Source organism: Pteropus vampyrus, unplaced genomic scaffold, assembly GCF_000151845.1.
Source record: "Pteropus vampyrus isolate Shadow unplaced genomic scaffold, Pvam_2.0 Scaffold316, whole genome shotgun sequence".
Classification (NCBI taxonomy): Eukaryota; Metazoa; Chordata; class Mammalia; order Chiroptera; family Pteropodidae; genus Pteropus; species Pteropus vampyrus.
In genome coordinates this window covers 517,156-534,825 of record NW_011889097.1, presented here as the reverse complement: position 1 = coordinate 534,825, position 17,670 = coordinate 517,156, and the positions used below count along the sequence as shown (strand labels likewise).

The 17,670-nt window shown below is 55.1% G+C and overlaps 1 protein-coding gene across 1 annotated transcript in view; it reads left to right on the top strand.

The window, feature by feature from the left end:
• The window catches only part of LOC111730469 (5'-AMP-activated protein kinase subunit gamma-2-like), a 74,758-nt gene extending 67,076 nt beyond the window's left edge, over positions 1-7,682 (top strand). The window contains exons 4-5 of the mRNA XM_023521781.1: positions 6,541-6,865; positions 7,625-7,682. Coding sequence (XP_023377549.1) covers positions 6,541-6,865; positions 7,625-7,682 — 383 coding nt within the window. The remainder of the gene's footprint in view (positions 1-6,540; positions 6,866-7,624) is intronic.
• The last annotated feature ends 9,988 nt before the right edge of the window (positions 7,683-17,670 follow it).

The window sequence follows — 17,670 nt, the reverse complement described above, 5'->3', positions numbered from 1 at the left end:
GTGAGGCAGTCCAGCGGGGATGAGCGCCCCCAGTCTGTGCCAGGGTGGCGGGGAGCTGCCAGCAAGGTTCTCAGTGATTCAAACACCCGAATTGTAGAGAGTAAAAGAAAAACTCGAGCATGCTCCAGGAGCATCCGTCCACGTCCTGGTCTGGGTGCCACTGCCTTCTCTCAGCCTGGTGGTTACGTCGCTGGTCCACCAGAGTTCAGGCCCATGTTCTGCTATTGTGGGTCCCTCAGCACGGACACAGCTCCTGTTAGAAGCTGACACGGTGGGAGTCTGGCCACCCTGTGGGAATGAAAACTGTCACAATGTGTGGGGACCCCTGGGAACTCAAATTCTTGGAACCTGGCTCTGAGAGCTAGAATTGCCTCGAGGTTATTTCAGAGAGAGAAAGAGAGACTCTTTCGTGTGTCCGCGCTTCATATGTCGATTTCATCTGATTATCGAAGGGTCCTGGGACCCACAAACTTCCCAGCTCCTGGGGAATTTCTCCTGCGGCTAGAATAAGAAGCAGGTGGTGGGCGACCGGGAACCCCAGCGGGGGCCGAGACAAAGCCGTGTCCAGGTGCAGAGAGGGGAGGCGGGCGTGGAGATTCCTGGCCTTGGGGTCCCATCTCGGCGGAGTGAATTCCACGCGAACCCTCAAACCAGATTTGCGATTACGTTGTCACGATACCTGTGGGCACTGACGGGCTGGCTCTGCAGGAGCAACGGGCTGAGCGATGTGTGTTATAAACGGGCGGTTTGGAGAGAGCGCGGCCCGGAGGGCTTGTCCGAACGTGCTTGGGAACCCAGACCTGACCGGAGAGCACGTCTGAGCAGGGCAAGGCCCGGGGGTGGGGGAGTCTCTGCCTGGAAACGCCCACCGGGCACCCCGGCTCCCACAGCGTGAAACTCCGTGCCCTCCTGCCGAGGCCGTGTCCTTCCCTGTGGCCTCAGGAAGTGGCGGTCACCACACTGACCCAGGAAAGAACCTAGAGTCGCCTCGGCTCCTCTTCCTGCCCCAAACCCAGCCTGCCTGCTCATGGCCGGCCTCCAGCCCCTCGTCCCTGTGCAGCCGCTGCAGGGGGACCCCGTGTGCAGCTGTGAGGGGGCAGAGGGTACCCTGAGGGTCCCCCTCTCACCCCCGACTCCAGGCGCCTGCTGTCCCCTGTGCGAATGTGTACCCTCACTTACACCCATGGTCATGAAGCCGGGTCTGCGACCCCTCCGGGCCCAGGGACGGACCCCACGAGGAGTCTAAAGGCCCAGCTCGTGGCCGCAAGTGGCCCGACTTCTGACACTTCACTCCTCAGGGTCTGCGTGTCCTCCACTGCAGAATGAGCTCACGAGGCGTTCATCCGCTCGGGTCACTCGCCGGCTGTGATTCCTTGGTAGGGGCTGCCCTCATGCTGTCACGTTCAGCAGACTTCATCTGTGCAGCACCAGACGACACCTCTTGCTTCTGCGACTCCACGAAGACCATCACCGGAGGGGGCTGGCACTGCCATCTCCCCTTCCCGGGAGAACCCTTGGCAGATGGTCCTACGCAAACCATTTTGTGTGGGAAGTGGATCGTTCTAGAATCTCTTCCTCTTACAAAACAGCTGAGGGCTTTTCTCTCTCCCCGCTTCCCCAAGGATTGCCTCTGAGCGTCGGCATCAAAGGACACGTGTGCTCTTGTCTCCTGCTCTAGGTGAAGGGTCACACTGGGCGTCCCGGAGCAGAGTTCAGGCCTCCGGATGAGCGTGACGTGGGCGCGGCTCTTCCAAAGGCCGGGGCCAGCCCGGAGGGTGGGACCACACCGCGAGACTGAGTAAAAGGGAGCCCCTGCGACATGCCACGGCCTCCCCCTCCCACGCCTGCTCCGTGGTCCTTTGCCCGTCTACCCGTGTGAATGCCGACACGCCAGAGGCAACTCTTCAATGACTCGGCACAGGGAGCCCTGTAAAAACTGCCTATTTTTCCCAGATTCCTTCTAGAAGAGTAAGAACCTGAGAAAATGTCCTAAAAGAAGTGTTTTTTTCTTAATAGAATTCTTCACCTACTGCTTTACCGTAAAGCTGTGACTCCAAGATAGCTTGGGTTTTTCGCTAACATATTTTGTGTAGTTTCAATTATAAAAGATCGTGAAACAGATTTAGAGTCCGTAAGCAAAACGTGCAGCCCAAAACCTTACTCCAGGTTAATACTCAAGTGCAGCCAGAGCTAGTGCCGTTAGATGGTGACACAGTTCAGGCCAATCCTGGGACTGGAGTCAAGAGACTCTGGCCTGGTGGGAGGAGGGGGCGGGGACAACACCTGGACAGTGCTCGTCAGGGGTCGGGCGATTCTGGGGCAGTTGGAGCACAGTCTCGAAGCAGCGGGCTGCAAAGGCGCAGGAGCCCTGGGGAGAGCCGGCTGGTGGCAGCGAGAACACCCACGTCCAGGGCGAGGCGTGAAGCAGGGAGGAGCCGAGCTCAACGAGGCAGAGGGAAAGCTGACGAAGAAAAGGCTAAAAATCGGAGCAGTGACCTGCTCTTGGAGAAAAGGCCTGGCCGTGGGGAGTGGGTCCTCCCTCGTGCCACCCCGGCCCGCACGTATCGCCCGGGACTTTCTGCTTCTTCCGAGGCTCCTCTTTGTGGCACGGATCCTTAGGAGCAGGGACGCTGCCTCTCCCTGCCTGTGCCACCACCCCCTGTGACCCTCCTCACCATCCCTCCGAAGCGAAAAACCACACGGGCCCGCTCACGTCTGACCGGTGGGTTTAGAAACCGCATGTAAGCAAACCCTTCACGCAGCGGAAGCCGAAAATGCGCCCCCTCGCTCCGTGCTGCTCGGCACGACTGTCGGCAAGGATGTTTTGAGATCAGGAACCAAACGAGCTTTTCCTTTTCTCTCGTTACTCTAGACCACGTGCGTGAAAAAGGCCAGGGCCGCCCAGGGCGCTGGCGGGGAGGCTGTGGGCGTGTGTACCGCCGTCGGGTCCACCTGGGTCACCTGTCCAGGGCAAGGGGCCCACTCGCTCGAGGTCCACGGCTCAGGTGAGGCCAGGCCTACACCGTGGGCTTCTGCTTCCTGCCCGCCGTCCGCAGGGGCACTTAAAAACAGCGTTCGCCGCCCTCTTGGCTCAAAAGCAGACCAGTGGCTCAAAAAAGTAACCTTCTGAATAGACGATCCATTCACATGATGCGAAAGTTGAAACACAGAACGGGCACGCAGCGGAAGGCTTCCCCAACAGCTGCCGCCGTCACATGACACAGCCAGTGTTCCAGATCCTTCCAGAGACGCTGCAGGCACACGCAGACGGGCAGATCGTCGGTACGTGTGCATATATATTCTTCCCTTCTTTTTTGGAAGCTACAAATGGCATCGTTCTGCACAGATGGCTCTGCAGTTTGCTTCTCGTCACTGACCACGCCCTCTCGGGACACGCAGAACGCCGGGGCCTGCTGCGTTCCGTGGGGACCGTGGCTGCCGCTGCGGATGTGCCATCATTTATCTGAGCTCTTCCAACGGATGAGCGTCTGTGCCTCCAGCCTCCGCCTCCCAAATGCCGGGTGATGGATGACCCTGTGCACTTGCCACGGAGCAGTTACACAGATGCGTCCGCAGATGTAGTTTCGAGCCGCACTGCCCTAACGCCTCCCCTCCCCAGGGGGGACTTGCTTCCCCTGGTTCTCTCACAGGCCACGTGGGGGTGATCTGAGCCAGCAAGTCCGGCCGGGGCTGGGAGCGAGGTCACAGGCAAGGCCGAGGGGCCGGTTTGGATGCTGCCCCGCACTAGGACATCTGTGGGTGCTTTGCAGTGCCGGCTGAGGGACGCACTGGAGGTCTCAGGGCTGGCTGCTCCTTAACAGGAAGAGCCGAGGCTCCCGGAGGGGCTCTCGCGGGTGGTTAGGATGTGGTCGGTGGCACAAGCTTTTGAGCCTAAACTGTCCCCACCCCACCCTACTCTGTTCTTCCCCTCTATTGGGGTTCCAGTACTCACCCCAGAAAGCAGGGTAAGCCCCCAAGAAGTACACAGGACAGGCCCCTGCATCCCATGGCTGGGGGGAGAGTTTTGAGCGTGGACCACAGAATTTCCTGCCTGCTGGACCATGTTGCCGAGAGCTAGCCCGTTCCAGACCGCACTGCGAGGAGCCAGGCTGAGGACTCTCTCACTGAAAGAACCGAGGGCGGACACACCACCACCCCTGGGGGCCTGGGGCCGGCCAGGCGCCTGGCGCCACAAACAAAGTAGCACAGGCCCTGCCTTCCTCTGGCCCCCAGCAGCCGCCTCTGCAAAGCTGGCACACCCCTCCGAGCCTTGGCCGGCGTCCTCATTCTTCGCCCTCCTGTGGCCATCTCTGGGGAACGCTGGTGCCACAACCCGGGAGCCTGGCCTGGAGAAGGGCTGGGACCTGGGCCAGGCGCCTCCTTTGTCATCCTGCCCGCCAGAATGCCCCGTCTCCCCCCTGAGAGCTGCTAAACCGTGAGCTCTCCTCCTGCTCCATTCCCGCTCCCCTCCGCCCCCTCCCGTCACCCCCAGCCCCCCTCAAGGCCGGCCTTGCTTCTCAGGACCTTTGAGGGGAAACTTCTGTTTTCAGAAGGGTTTGGGGTTTGAGGGTAGAACGTTCTAGCTCCCGCTTCCACCGAGAGCTTCCCCGGAGGGCAGCCTGGGGCTGGGGAGCAGGATTGTGCTGAGTGTGACTGATGCTCCTTTAGTTGGTCACTTCCGGAACTTCCACCCAAGCGAGATGTTCTCCCCAGGGAGGGAGAGGAAATTCGAGCTAAGCCTGAGACTTACCCGCTCCCTGCTCCCTCCTGTCTCCTGTTGGCTGGCGGGCATTTACCCAGCTCCGTCCCCTTGCCCAGGACAGCCTGGGTCCTGTGGGGCCTAGAGTGCATGGATGGGGTCTGCACCCCAAGGACTCACACGCTTTACATGTGGCTTCAGCTTGTCGTTGACAGGGAACACACAGTTCAGGGGACGGAGGCCTCACAGGCGGAGAGTCAGAGGCCTGTCTGACCTGACACCTGACTGGGAGGCCACTGTAGGAAGTGAGGGGGACACACATGTGCACGGGGATGGAGGACAGTTGTCCGGGACGTGGCACAGAGCACGTTCTAGGCGGGAGAGACCCAGGCGCTGGCTTCGTGGGCTGACTGGTTCCTGTCTCGGTCAGAAGCAGCAAGTGGGTGGCCTTGGCCGTGTCCACTGGCATCTTTGCTTTCACTTGCATAATTGAAAAATTTCAAACGAACGTTTTCTGTGGTTCCCTGTGAGATGCGGAGACCAGGCCCACATCCGGATCCCGCTTCTCCTGGAAAAGGAATCCACACCAGGCCACGGCGTCGGTTTCCTGGAGCTGCCGTAGCCAAGAAGCACGAGCGGGGGGCGAGAAACAAGGCTTTCGTGCCCTCGAGCTCCGCAGGCTGAGGTCTGAGCCCAGGTGCTGGCCGGGCCGCACCCCTCCCGGGCCCTGGGGTGAGCCCCTCCCCGCCTCGCCCAGTTTCCGACCGTCGCCCGCGGCACCTGGCATCCTCGGCTGGCGGATGCACGGCTCCGACCCCAGCCTCCGCTGTCACATGGCCTTCTCCCTGTGTGCGTCTCTCTGACTCCCCCTCTCGTGAGGACACTAGCCACACTGAGTTAAGGACCCACCCGACTGCAGTATGCAAAGACCCTGTTTCCAGACCAGGTCACAGTCACAGATGCTGGGGATTAGGACTTCAACATGTCTCTTTGGGGGACACAATTCAACCCAGAACAATGATCTGATGGCGTAATCAACTAGACATGAGTGATGGCCACCTGTCCGAGACAGGCCGCCTGTCCGAGACGGGCCCCCTGGACGGCACAGACCCCGTTCACGTAGACGGGCGTGTCCTGGCGGATCCGTGTCCCCAGTCTCCCCTCGTGTGCTTCCTCCTCGTTCCCGTCCCTCCAAACCTTCACTCTGCAAGTCCCCTCCCCAGTCCCATTCACTCACCTTCCCGGCGAATTCCCCCGACTGCGAACTCACGGAGGCCGTAGTGATGATGCGCGTTTCGACAGTCATAGTTCGCCTCGTATGCTGTAACGTGACGTCTGCGACATTGACCTTCGACTCTGTTGAATCCTCTGTGAATGTTCCTGTCTTCTCTTGAGTGATGAGGGTGCTCCGGGGACCGTGCTTTGTAGGGGAGGAGAGGGGACCAAACGGGGTTTGACCGAACAGGGGAAAGAGCGTCCAGTGTGTGTGTGTGTGTGTGTGTGTGTGTGTGTGTGTGTGTGTGTGAGACTTTCTCCCAGACAACTTCTGAACTATCCGAGCACCGCCCCGCTCACACACACACACACACACACACACACACACACACACACGCACGGCGAGGGGACAGTGCCCACGACGCAGGCTGGATGACGAGGGGATCTCTGGACACATGATTTTCAGGGATTAGGAACAGGTTTACAAACGCTTGTCCCCAGTATTCAGAATTTAATGACGTGATTCTTGCCGTTTGAGATTTGGGGCGCTTGGGTATGGAGGAGCCTAGCTCTGCGTCCTCCGCCTCAGCCAGACTCCTCACAGGACTTTGCGGTTTCCTCCTCAGCCTCGGGCCTCTCGTCCTCACCGTCGACACCCACCCAAGTGACCAAGCAACACACGTTTCCTCTCGAATCCTATAAGCATGAGCCTGAGCGACTGGAAAATCGTATCTATGCCTCGTCTCCCCCTCCGGACACGGGCCAGAGGTTCTGCCCGTCTTCCTTTCAGAGTTCGTCGAGGCCGCCGTCGGCATCACCGACACACTACACTCCCTCCAAAACCGTAAGTCCGGGCCGTGTCCCGCGGCCGAGCTGCCAGGCGTCGCGAGAGAGGGCAGGGTCTGACTGCCTTCGGCTGAAGCTAAGCCTGGGCATCCTGACGTGTTTGGTGTACTTTATTATAAATCACAGGCTGAGGGGAAAGAAAATGAGGAGGGCCCAGTGGGCACATGGAGTCTCATGAAAAACAGTAACATCTAGAACGTGACCAGAGAAAGCTTTCTGTTCCCTTGGCTGCTTTTTAAAAATCAGTCATGAAAAGCTTTGTTTGAATTCGTCCTGAGTGGGATGCCAAAGTAACAAGTCATAGGCAAAGCAAAAAAAAAAAATTTTTTTAATAGAAATTTGATTCTAGAATTTTAAGATTTAACGCTTGACATCATTTGAGTTGGGAAGCGTTCTTGAAAAGGCGAGCCTTTCCAGTTGGAGCAGGGGTGAGGCAGGTGACTGTGCATCCTTCCAAGAAGTAGGATGAGTGAGTGTCGATGGAGGAAGCTGGCTTAGCTACAGCCCTGACACCCTCTGCCTTGCTGCCCAGGACCCTAACGTGGAGACTCTGGCCCTCACTGCCTGCCTGGTACGTTAGGTATCACATCTAGTCAAAATGACGCCCGTGTCTAGCAAGGACATGAGAATCACACCCCTAAGAGCTGTCTGTCTGGATGTAACTATTTCATTCGGTTGTTGCATTAGTTCCTGGGGCCGCTGTAGCAAAGTAGCACAAACTGGGGCGAGGGCTGAAAACAGCAGGAAGCCATCGTCTCTCAGTTCTGGAGGCCGGAAGTCCGAAACCTCCCAAGTCTCTAGCGGAGCGTCCTTCCTTGCCTAGTCCAGCTTCCGGCTCCCCAGACCTTTCTTGCTTTGTGGCAGCGTCACTCTCGACTCTGCCTCCATCGTCACTCGTCTGTCCTCCCTGTGTCCAGATTAGATTACCCTCTTAGAAGGACCCTGGTCATCGGATTAGGGCCAAACCTAATCCAGTATGACCTCCTCATAACTCGACGGCATCTGCAAAGACTTGATTTCCCAATAAAGCCACGTTCACAGGTATCAAAGGTTAGGACTTCAACTAGCTTCTGGGGGACACGGTCCAACCATAACAGTTGATATGTTGGGAGAAAGAAGATGTGTTCGTCACACAGAGGACGTACTATTGCTATGGTTTGTGTTCATCCTGTGGTTATTTTATTAGATGTTTGCTCAGCAGAGTATTGTTTTAAGTGTGAGGAGTAAAATGCAAGCTATCGTTTCTGCCTTCCGGGACCTAGTCTTACTGGAACAGAATGACACTCAGATAAAAGTTAAGTAGAGGCAGAAGTAGGTTGGGTGGGGCTCAGGAGTGAAGGAAATTGTTGGCACCGCAGGAGTTGAAAGAGGGAACATCATGTTGTCTCCATGCGGTGGCACCAACTGAGCTGAGCCTGAGCAACTGGTAGGGTCTAAGTAAGGAGACGTGGAGGGAGAGCCTTCTAGAAAAGAACAGTAGCCATGACCCGGATGGGAGTGAGTATGGCGAGGGGCGTGGGGAAGGAGGAGGTCCTGGTGTGGAGCAGCGGCTGGGGCCTGCCTCTGGGCCGGCGGGGACCGGCCGCAGACTGCAGCATGGACAGGAGACAGGAGACCGCGGGGGGTGCCGAGAAGTCCAGGTATGGAGTGGCACAGTGGCCCCGCAGAGCTAGGCCCAGGAGGAAGGTCCTCCACATTCTTGGGTACCAGCGAGGAAAGATCTGGAGAGGCTTCTGTTTTCCTTTCTGGGCATTTAACAGTGAGCCTCGGTGATAGAGATAATGGGGTGCGAAAGAATCTAAGAGAGGAACCCAAAGATTATCAAAAGCAGGAAGCTCCTACCCCCTAGGGCCAGAGGGACAGTTAGAGGAGGTGGTGTCACCAGGCCCCTTCAGAAGGGAGGTGGGACCACGTGTGCCTGCCTGGCAGGAGCTGGAGCCGTGGGGGAGAAGCAGCCGCTGGCCAGAGATGCCATCTGAGGCAGAGGGACAGAGATCCTAGTGTTTCTGCCTCTTTCTGCCCTCCAGCCTTGTGCCAGACCTACCCAGGGACCAGGGGGCCAGGAGACCTGGAGTGGACAGACCCCATGGGAGCAGGGAACAGCGGGAAGACCAGGGAAGGGAGCAAACAGGGAACTGGCCAGCAGAGAGGATTAAGCGATAGGGGAGATGGAAAAGTCTCAAAATATTGGCTGCTTCTCACTGACCAGTGACAGTTGGTAGAATAGCCCCATTTAAGAAGAGACACTGATTTGAACAGAAAGCGGTTATTTTGGCTTTAGGTCATTTGAGCGATGGTGACAGATTCAGACACGGGGTTTTCCCCCGATTATACGAGTTCTCGTTCTCCGGACAAGCCTGTAGCAGAGAACACAGAGAGCCCACGGTCATCTGTCCCCCATGATTGTGACGAGGGAGTGACGTTCTTAACTGTTTATACTTCACACAGCAGCGAGGCCGCTGAGCCTGGGTCCTCCAGTCTGGCTTTTGGAGCCAGAGAGGAAGTGTCCTAGGCTGTATCCATACTCAGCGATGGACACGGGCCACGTGCCCTGGTCAGGAACCCTGACGGTGCGTGTGACAGTACTGTGAGATTTCAACGATGATCCACATGTCATGAGCGGATAAACAAAGATGTGGTCCATCCATACAGTGGACTATTATCCAGCCTCCAAAGGGAAGGAAATTCTGACACGGGCTACAACGTGGATGAGCCCCGAGGACATGATGCCAAGTGAAATTAGCCAGTCACAAAAGGACAAACACTGCGTGATTCCACTTATACGAGCCGTCGATTCATAGAGACAGAGAGGAGTAGAATGTGGGTGCCGAGGGCTGGGCAGGGCCGGGATGGGAGTTGTTTACTGGAGACAGTTTCGGTTTTGCCAGATATAAAAAGTTCTGGTGATGATGGTGATGGTTGAACCACAAAATCAATATGCTTAATACCACCACGTCGTCCTCTGAAAAATGGTTAAAATGGTAGCTTTAACATTATGTGTATCGTACCACAGTTAAGGAAAAAGATCCAGTCGAGACTACACAACGTTGATGTAGTTTGAGCTGCAAGAAAATCAGGGTGATCGGGGAGGCTCCCCACTCGTGTTTTGAAATGACATGTTTCAGTTTCAAAATTGGAAGATAACGTTGCTGTCGGCTACCTGACATTGAACGGGGCCTTCATCCCATTTGTAAGTTTTGTCGCCCAAGGCCTCGGGGGGCTGTCTTCCCCAGGGGCTTCTCTCAGCCTCTGCAGCCGCGGTTTGGCCCAGGCCTCTTCTGCATGCAGCCGCCCTTGGCTGGGGGTAGTTTCAAGATTATCTAAAGTGTGTTTCTTCATAATTGGATTGTGTCGAATGTCTTTCATTTATGTGCTAAGTTTTTTAAGAGCTGGGCTGACCTCATTCATTTGGCTCTCAGCATGATCTTCATGGAGGATGCGAGCTGCCTGAAGACTTCTGTCAGCCTGACAATATTTAGATACAATTTATCTCTGCTTTTTGGAATAAAAAGACACTTTCTGTAGACACTGACCACGGAGATCACTTTTATAAAATTTGTTCCCATGCATTTTCCTCTAAAATTGGAAAGGGGTTGGAGGTAATTAATTAGTCTTTAGTAGGCAGCTCCCGTTTTATCATTTATTTACTCGGCAAATACTGCGTCGTGCCGGGAACTGCACCGGGAAAGGAGGATGGGGTAACAAAGGTGTGTTCCTCTCGTGAGGCGAAGACAGCGTTCATTCTCTTCACTACCCGAGGAACGATGATGCATTATCCGTGGGAGGGTTTCGATAATCGCTAATAACGACTTGGACAAAAGGAGGAGCTTTTGTCTGTTTGGGGGGTGCAGGCAGGTAGGTGAGTACGACAGAGTTTGATAGACCGAGATAGACCCTGTAGTTCTCACGGGAGGAAACGCCCCGTCGTGTGTATCAATCAGCTCTGCACTCGGAGGCGATCCCCCCCAGGCTGGGGTGGGAGTTAGATCGGACTTGGGGAGCACAGGCGCTCAGATGAGTCGTGGCGTGGAGTGATGCGGGCCTGGCGGCAGCCGCAGATAACAAAAAAGCAGAATAACCAGTGTTGGAAATACAGAGCTGTTTCGGAGGTCCCGCTGAGAGAGGAACTTGGAATGTGGTGATCGACGAGCCGAGGGAAGACGAAAATCAGGGAAGGTTCCGGACGCCTTGGGGAACTGGACGGTGGTGGCTGCATTTGCTGGGGAGGGGAGGAGCGGGCTGTGCGTGCGCGTGTGTGTAAGCGAGCACGTGTGTCTCTGTGTGTGGGGGGCTGTCTCGGGGTGGTGGTACAGTCAGGGGCCCGTGGGACATTCTCACGAGGTGCCCAAAGAGCCACGGGAGGTGTGCGTCTGAAGCTAGAAATTAATGTTTGAAAATCATCAGAATACAAATGGTAGTTTGCACAGTGACAGGAGATAAAATCATCCAGAGACGTGTGGCAGGTGAGGAGAAATGTGAACATTCAAGAAACAAACAGGCCGGGAAAATGTGAACATTCAAGAAACAAACAGAGGAAGAGGCTTCTGAATTGCCAGGAAAGTAGGTAGAAAGCTAGGCAAACACAGAGTCACAGAAGCAAAAGGAACGTGCTTCGCCGTGTTTCCTGCGTTTGGAGGGAGGGATCGGCACCTTCAAACGCAGCCGACCGGCGTGGCACGTGAGGACCAAGGTCACTGAGATACCCTTGGCAGGAATACCTCCAGGAGCACGGTCCAGAGCAGAAGCCACGTGACTGCTCCCAAGGACTAGGAGGTAAAGCCATGGAAAGCTCTAGAGCAGGCAACTCTTTCAAGGATCCTGACATCGAAGGGGAGGGGGCGGGCCCGCAGCTGGAAGCGTGGAGGCCGTGGTTCCTTCCCACGCGTGGGAATGGGTTTAAGCACGAATGGGGAAGGGGTCGGCAGGAAGGGAGCACTTCAAGATAAAGGGGAGAGAGCAGGCTTTGGGTCTGGTCTGCAAAGGAGACGGGCGGGTTTCCTTGGAGGCGGGAGCCCACGGTGGAGCTGTTGGTCCTGGACCAATGGAAGAGTCGCCTTCCACTGGGTTGAAAATGCGATGCAGAGGTCTCAGGATGATCAGTGCTTTTCCAGTTTTCTTTCTACGGGAGTCACTTCTATGCTTTCCTTGTTTTTCTTCTAGGAATGTCACTCTTGGCCTGCGTCTTGGGTCAGGGTCCCCTAGAAGCAGAGTCCGAGATGGGGTTTCGGGTTCCCGTTTGTTTGTTTCTTAGGAAGTTTGTTTCCCAGAGGAAAGCTGCAAAGTGCAAGGGAAGGGAAGAAGCAAAGCCAGCGCGTGGTGTCGGACGAGACCCGGCCGCAGCCGAGGACAGGGGAGCCCTGGGGTGTCACCTGCACCAGAATCTGCCCTCCCCAGAGGCAAGGAACCTGGGCTTTTGCGCCCTCACACCAAGTAGTTATGGGATGTCCCAGAATGATGGAACGGCACCTCCACCTGTCACCTAAGAACAATCCTGTAAGAAATTTGACAGTTCGAGCCATGAGCAGCAGCCCCCACAGCAGCTTGGTGCCCCAGAGGCCGTGGCAGGAGCCCGAGGCATCCGCTACAGCCCGGGGTCTGCATTCTCTTCTTGTTCCTGGTCGCTGGCTGTATCCAGTGGGATCGAGTACTGTATCTGTTTTTCTATTGCTGCCCAACAAACCTCCCCCAAATTTAAGGCAACGACCCTTGGTTTAGTTCACAGCTCCATGGGTCAGCGGTGTGGGCCGGGCATTCTTCTGGTCTCGGCTGTGCTCACTCCCACATCTGTGGTCACTTACCAAGTCAGCGGGGGACTGGCTGGCCCAGAGTGGCTTCAGCCGGAACAGCTTTCCTCCGTTCCGTGTGGCCTCTCCCGCTCCGGCAGGCCGGCCTGGACCAGCTCTTGTGACAGTGACGGAGTTAGACGCGGACGTATGTGCGTGCCAGGGCTCTGGAGACCTAGGCTCAGACAGGCCCGCCGTAGCTCCCGCCATCTGAGGCAGGGTCCATTTCCTGCCCCCTCGAATCTGGGTTGGGCTAGGACTAGCTTTGGTCGACAGAAAGAAGCGGAAGTGACAAAGTCACATCGCAGAGGGCATGGACACGGGGAGAGGTGGAGTGTGGGGACCAATTTCGAAGTCTGCCGTGCGTCTTATCACCCGATTTCCGCAGCCGGGGTCTGCATTTGGGCACACGGTATACTAGTCTAGAGGCTCATTGATCTAAGGAGTCTCGTTTAGATGGTTAACTTCTCCGAGAGTGGTTTCCTGTAGACCGTCGGAGCGTGTGTTCCCTGAGGCGGATCAGTGTGCGGGATGTGTGTTAGGGCGTGCTCTCAGGAGAACGGGAGCGAGGGAGACGGTGTGATGCTCTCCGCAGCCCCTCAGGGAGCACTGCGCTGGGGGGCCCCTCAGTGTTGTCCCAGTGTTGTTGGGGCAAAGGAGCCAGGCCCTTCTGCCTTCGAACCAGCCAGCCATTAGGTGACCTCTGAGCTGTCCTGGAGGTGGGGTGATCTTGGGCAAGGCGACTCTCTTCAGCCAAGATCAGTCCTAGCTCGTAGCGGAGGGTCGCAGCTGGCAGAGTCTCAACAGGTAGGGGAGATCCTTCATTCCCGAAAGGCCATCTGACTGGTACGTGAGACCACAGCCCCAGCCAGCACCTGACTGATGCCCAGTCAGAGGCCCTGCTCCAGGACCACCCAGCCGAACTGCTCACAAGTTCCTGACCCACAGAAACCATGAGACGTCACATTAGTCTGCTGGGGCTGCCATAACAAAACACCACAGACTGGGGGGCTTAAACCAGCGGTCCCCAACCTTTGTGGCACCAGGGACTGGGCCTCCCATGAGCATCTTACGCCTGATGATCTGAGGCGGAGCTGAGGCGGTGATGCTGGTGCTGGGGAGCGGCTGCAGATACAGACGAAGCTTCGCTCGCTGGCCCGTTGCTCACCTCCTGCTGTGCAGCCTGGTTCCTAACAGACTGCAGACTGGCACTAGTCTCTGGCCCAAGGGGTGGGGACCCCTGGCTTAACCAACAGAAATTTATCTCTCACAGTTCTGGAGGCCAGAAGTTTGAGCTCAAGGTGCCACAGGGTCGGTTTCTCCTGAGGCCCCGCCGTGGCTGGTGGAGGCCACCTTCTCGCTGTGTCCTCATGGGCCCTGCCCCCCATGCCCACAGCCCTGGCGTCTCTTCCTCCTTTATTAGGCCGAGGGCCCTACCCTTTAAAAAAAAACCTGTCTGTCTAGCCACTGAACCCACCTCCAAGGTCCCTAGTTTTCCTAGGTAGACGTTTGGAAGGAAATCCCTAAGCCATCTTTCAAGATTGTTGTTTAGAATAATTACCTTTTTTTTTTTTTAAGATCAGAAACCACTTTAAAAATCTTAATAATATTTCAGATCGCTTGCTATTAAGCAGCACTTAAAGATCTTACACGCCCTACTTGGTTTTTGTATCCCTGTCTCACCGTCTCAGATATCCAATTACAACCTAAAAAGGTCTTGAGGATGTTAAAACTATCTGCCCAGAAATGGTAAACTAACGGTCCTGCAGCCTGTTACTCACACAGATTAGATATTTTAAAAATAGTTTGGGAAAAACTCCACATTGGGCGCAGGAGCAGCCACAGAGGACTGACTCATGACAGGCTTGGTTATCGTGAGAGCTGAGCGCAGATGAGCACTGCCTGTGTGTCGAAGACTCAGGCAGAGAATACCTACTTCCTGGCTGTCCAAAAAAGGTATTATAGTTGGCATTCCTCCTGTGTTCCTGTCCTGGTGGAATCGTGGCTGATGAGCAGAAAGAAGGCACAGCCCAGCCCGGAGAGGGATCCTGGGCTAAGAGCTTGGCCCATTTTCCTGAGCAGTGCTCTGAGTCTTTGGGGTTCTTGTTGATTCTGTCCCCTGGGGTAGCTGAGCTCCAAGGAAAGCATGTCGGATCATTTTGCCTCAAGATTCTTTTTTTAACTTGATACATGCCCTGCCTCTGTCACCTCCCAGGGACCCAGAAGAGAAATCATTCATTCGTGATTCTATTGTGTGTCGGGCACTGTACTAGGCACCGGGTATTCAGTGACCATTGAGAAAATTCCTGCCCCGCAGGATCAGGCCCCCGGAGCTGAATTGTTAGGTGCACCTTGCATCTCGTGGCTCCTGGGTCATACATAGCCCAACAGACGGTGGGAGGTGGGGGAGGGGCGGATTTCTGCTTCTGAAGATCCATAGGCAGCGCCATGATCACAGCGGTACAAATGTGGGCCACAAAGCGCGTGCTTCCGGTGGCAAGCCATCTCGCTGTCTGGGTTGATGGAGCCAGCCCTTCTCAAGCTCAGTCTGCCGTGTGGACAGTGGCCACTTTAGCGTTCAGCTTGGACTTCTCCACCCCAGAGGAGCACCCACCCCTCCCCTGGGAGAGACAGCGGTTAAAACGTTGGTGTCACGTGGCTTTGCGGTGTGCGCTGGAGCCGAGCCGGGTAATCTGCTAGTGCTCAGAGCTTCCACCGGGAGGTGGAAGACGTCACCATTATCTTCCCCCTCACTTGGCCAGCGGTGTGAAAGATGTCACCTAAATATGTGACAGCGAACATATCTCTGTCGCATACACCAATCACCGGTTTCTACAAACCGGGGGCCGAAGCCAGCTCGCCGAGGGTCACTGAGTGCGAGAGGACGGAGCACGGACGGGGAACGTGGACAGCTGTGTCGAGAAGTCTGGTGTGAAGGGATGGTGTGAGTCAGGGCCGTGGCGGCCGGGTGTCCAGAGGGCATTTCTTTTCAAAGGCGGACGAGTCACGAGCACGTGAGCATGCTCGTGAAAGGACTTGGAGTTTCCCGAGCCCTCGGCCCCGCTCCGCTCACGCCTCAGTTCCAGGAAGGTCGTGCTTATCCCTCAGGGCTGTGGTGAGTCGAATGACAATCTGTGCAAAGCTGTCCGAAGGCCCCGTAACTAGCAACACTTAAGTCAATATTTGAACCAGGGTGATTGGGCCCCAAATCCATGCTTTTCGCATGGTTCCCAGCCCCCTCTAGAGAAGGCTGAGCATGTTGATTTGTCCCTCATACACTGACCCAGCTTCTTAACGCCTATCCCCAGTTCAGGGGTTGGCACATTCTGGCCCCCCATCCGCGTTTGTAATTAAAGTTTTATTAATACACAGCCACACTCGTTCATTTACGAACTGTCTGTGGCTTCTTTCCTGCTATGACAACAGAGGTGAGTAGTTGGCCACAGAGACCAGACGGCCTGCAAAGCCTAAAATATTTACTATCTGGCCTTTATCAAGAAAAAAAAAATTGCCAACCCCTGACTCATCTGTGCCAGAGCCTCCTTTACTTCCACCCAGTGATCTGATAGGGCATCCCGTGCAAGGTGGCAGAATGAGACTCGTTCCCAGGAAGGCAGGAGACGAGCAGCAGGGCTTTACCCGCCGAAGACACGGACCAGTTTTCCTGGGACAGCAGTTGGCATTCATGGGGTGAAGACTGAGCAAGGAGACCGGTGCAGAAAGTCAACGCTCGTCCGAGAGATGACAAAGGGCTGAATTAAGGCCACAGGAGTGGGGATTCAGAGGAAGGGGTCAATCAGAAAAGTCCGTAAGAGATAAAACAGGATGGCCTCGGTGTGGCACGTGGGAGGAGGACGCTGCAGTGACTCTCCAGTGTCTGGCATGAAAGGACAGATGGCAGTGTCATCGGGTCAGGAAAGAGAAGTAGGTCTGGGGGTGAAGGGTAAGCTCCATTTGGGGCGCACTTGCTGTGATTCTTCTGGGACATGAAACAGAGACACCAGGGGCCTGGAAGAGAAAGCCCGCAGTGCAGACGCAGGGGTTCGAAAAAGGATTCTCTTTGTCCATTTCATTTCCTGTGTATTAAATCAAAGAAATCCAGACTCTGAGCTCCTTTCCCTGTAACTGCAGGTGCAAGGAGGAAAACAAGCATGGTTTAATCTTAATAAGGAACATTTCTTTACCAATACGGTTGTATGAAAACGCACGGGGGGTGGGGCGAACATCAGGCAGTGGAAAAATTACTGTACCTGCTCATGCATTCTAGTCCTGCTTGTCTCGATTTGCATTTAGATGGGAATTCCTTCGGCACGGAACCAGGATTGTCCCTTAACTCGTAGCACTTAGAAAAGCATTAACTTCAGCTCGCGAAGTATCATTGGTACAAGTGACACAAAACATAACACCGGTATTAATAGCGTCCCCTTAATGACTTGGTAGAAACCAGCTGTCGGAACGGTGGAAAAGTTTAGACAAGCCTCCTCTGGTGCCTCGGAGAATGGAGTGCATAACCTGTTAATGAGTGACCGCCCAAATTCTCCAGCAGTGCGTGGGCGAACCTGTTTCATGAGGCTGCGTGTGGGAACGCGCTTTTTCCACTATTTTTGAGGCTTGATACGAAACCCTAAATTGTCTCTATTTTGGGTCCTGAGTAAGAATGACATCTGGTCGTCTTGCACATGCTTACAGAAGAGGTATATTTCATTCAGAAAAAAAAAAAGGGACTTTGAAGCAGGTGGTTCTAAGGAACCACACAGGAAATTCTACCATGAGCTCTACACGTCTGCCGGAGATTTCCTCTTCGAACTGTAGCAAAAGCAGATTGAAAGCCCGTTGCTTACATGCGTTCATTCACAGCTTGGTAAGACTATTCAATTTATCTTGGTATAGTCTGATGAGGCCATTCCATTTACCTTCTTCGCGTTTGATTTTAAAAGTTAGCTACATCTAGAGAAGTATTTGATCATCTCTTCTAAAAATGGCATTTCTCCGAGATGAAAAAGTCCTGGAGACTGGTCGCACGACAACGTGAACGCACTTAGCTGAACGGTGTGCTTAAAACGGTTACGAAGGAGAAATGGTGTTATGTGCATTTCTACCACAATTAGAAATTTAAAAAAAAAAAAA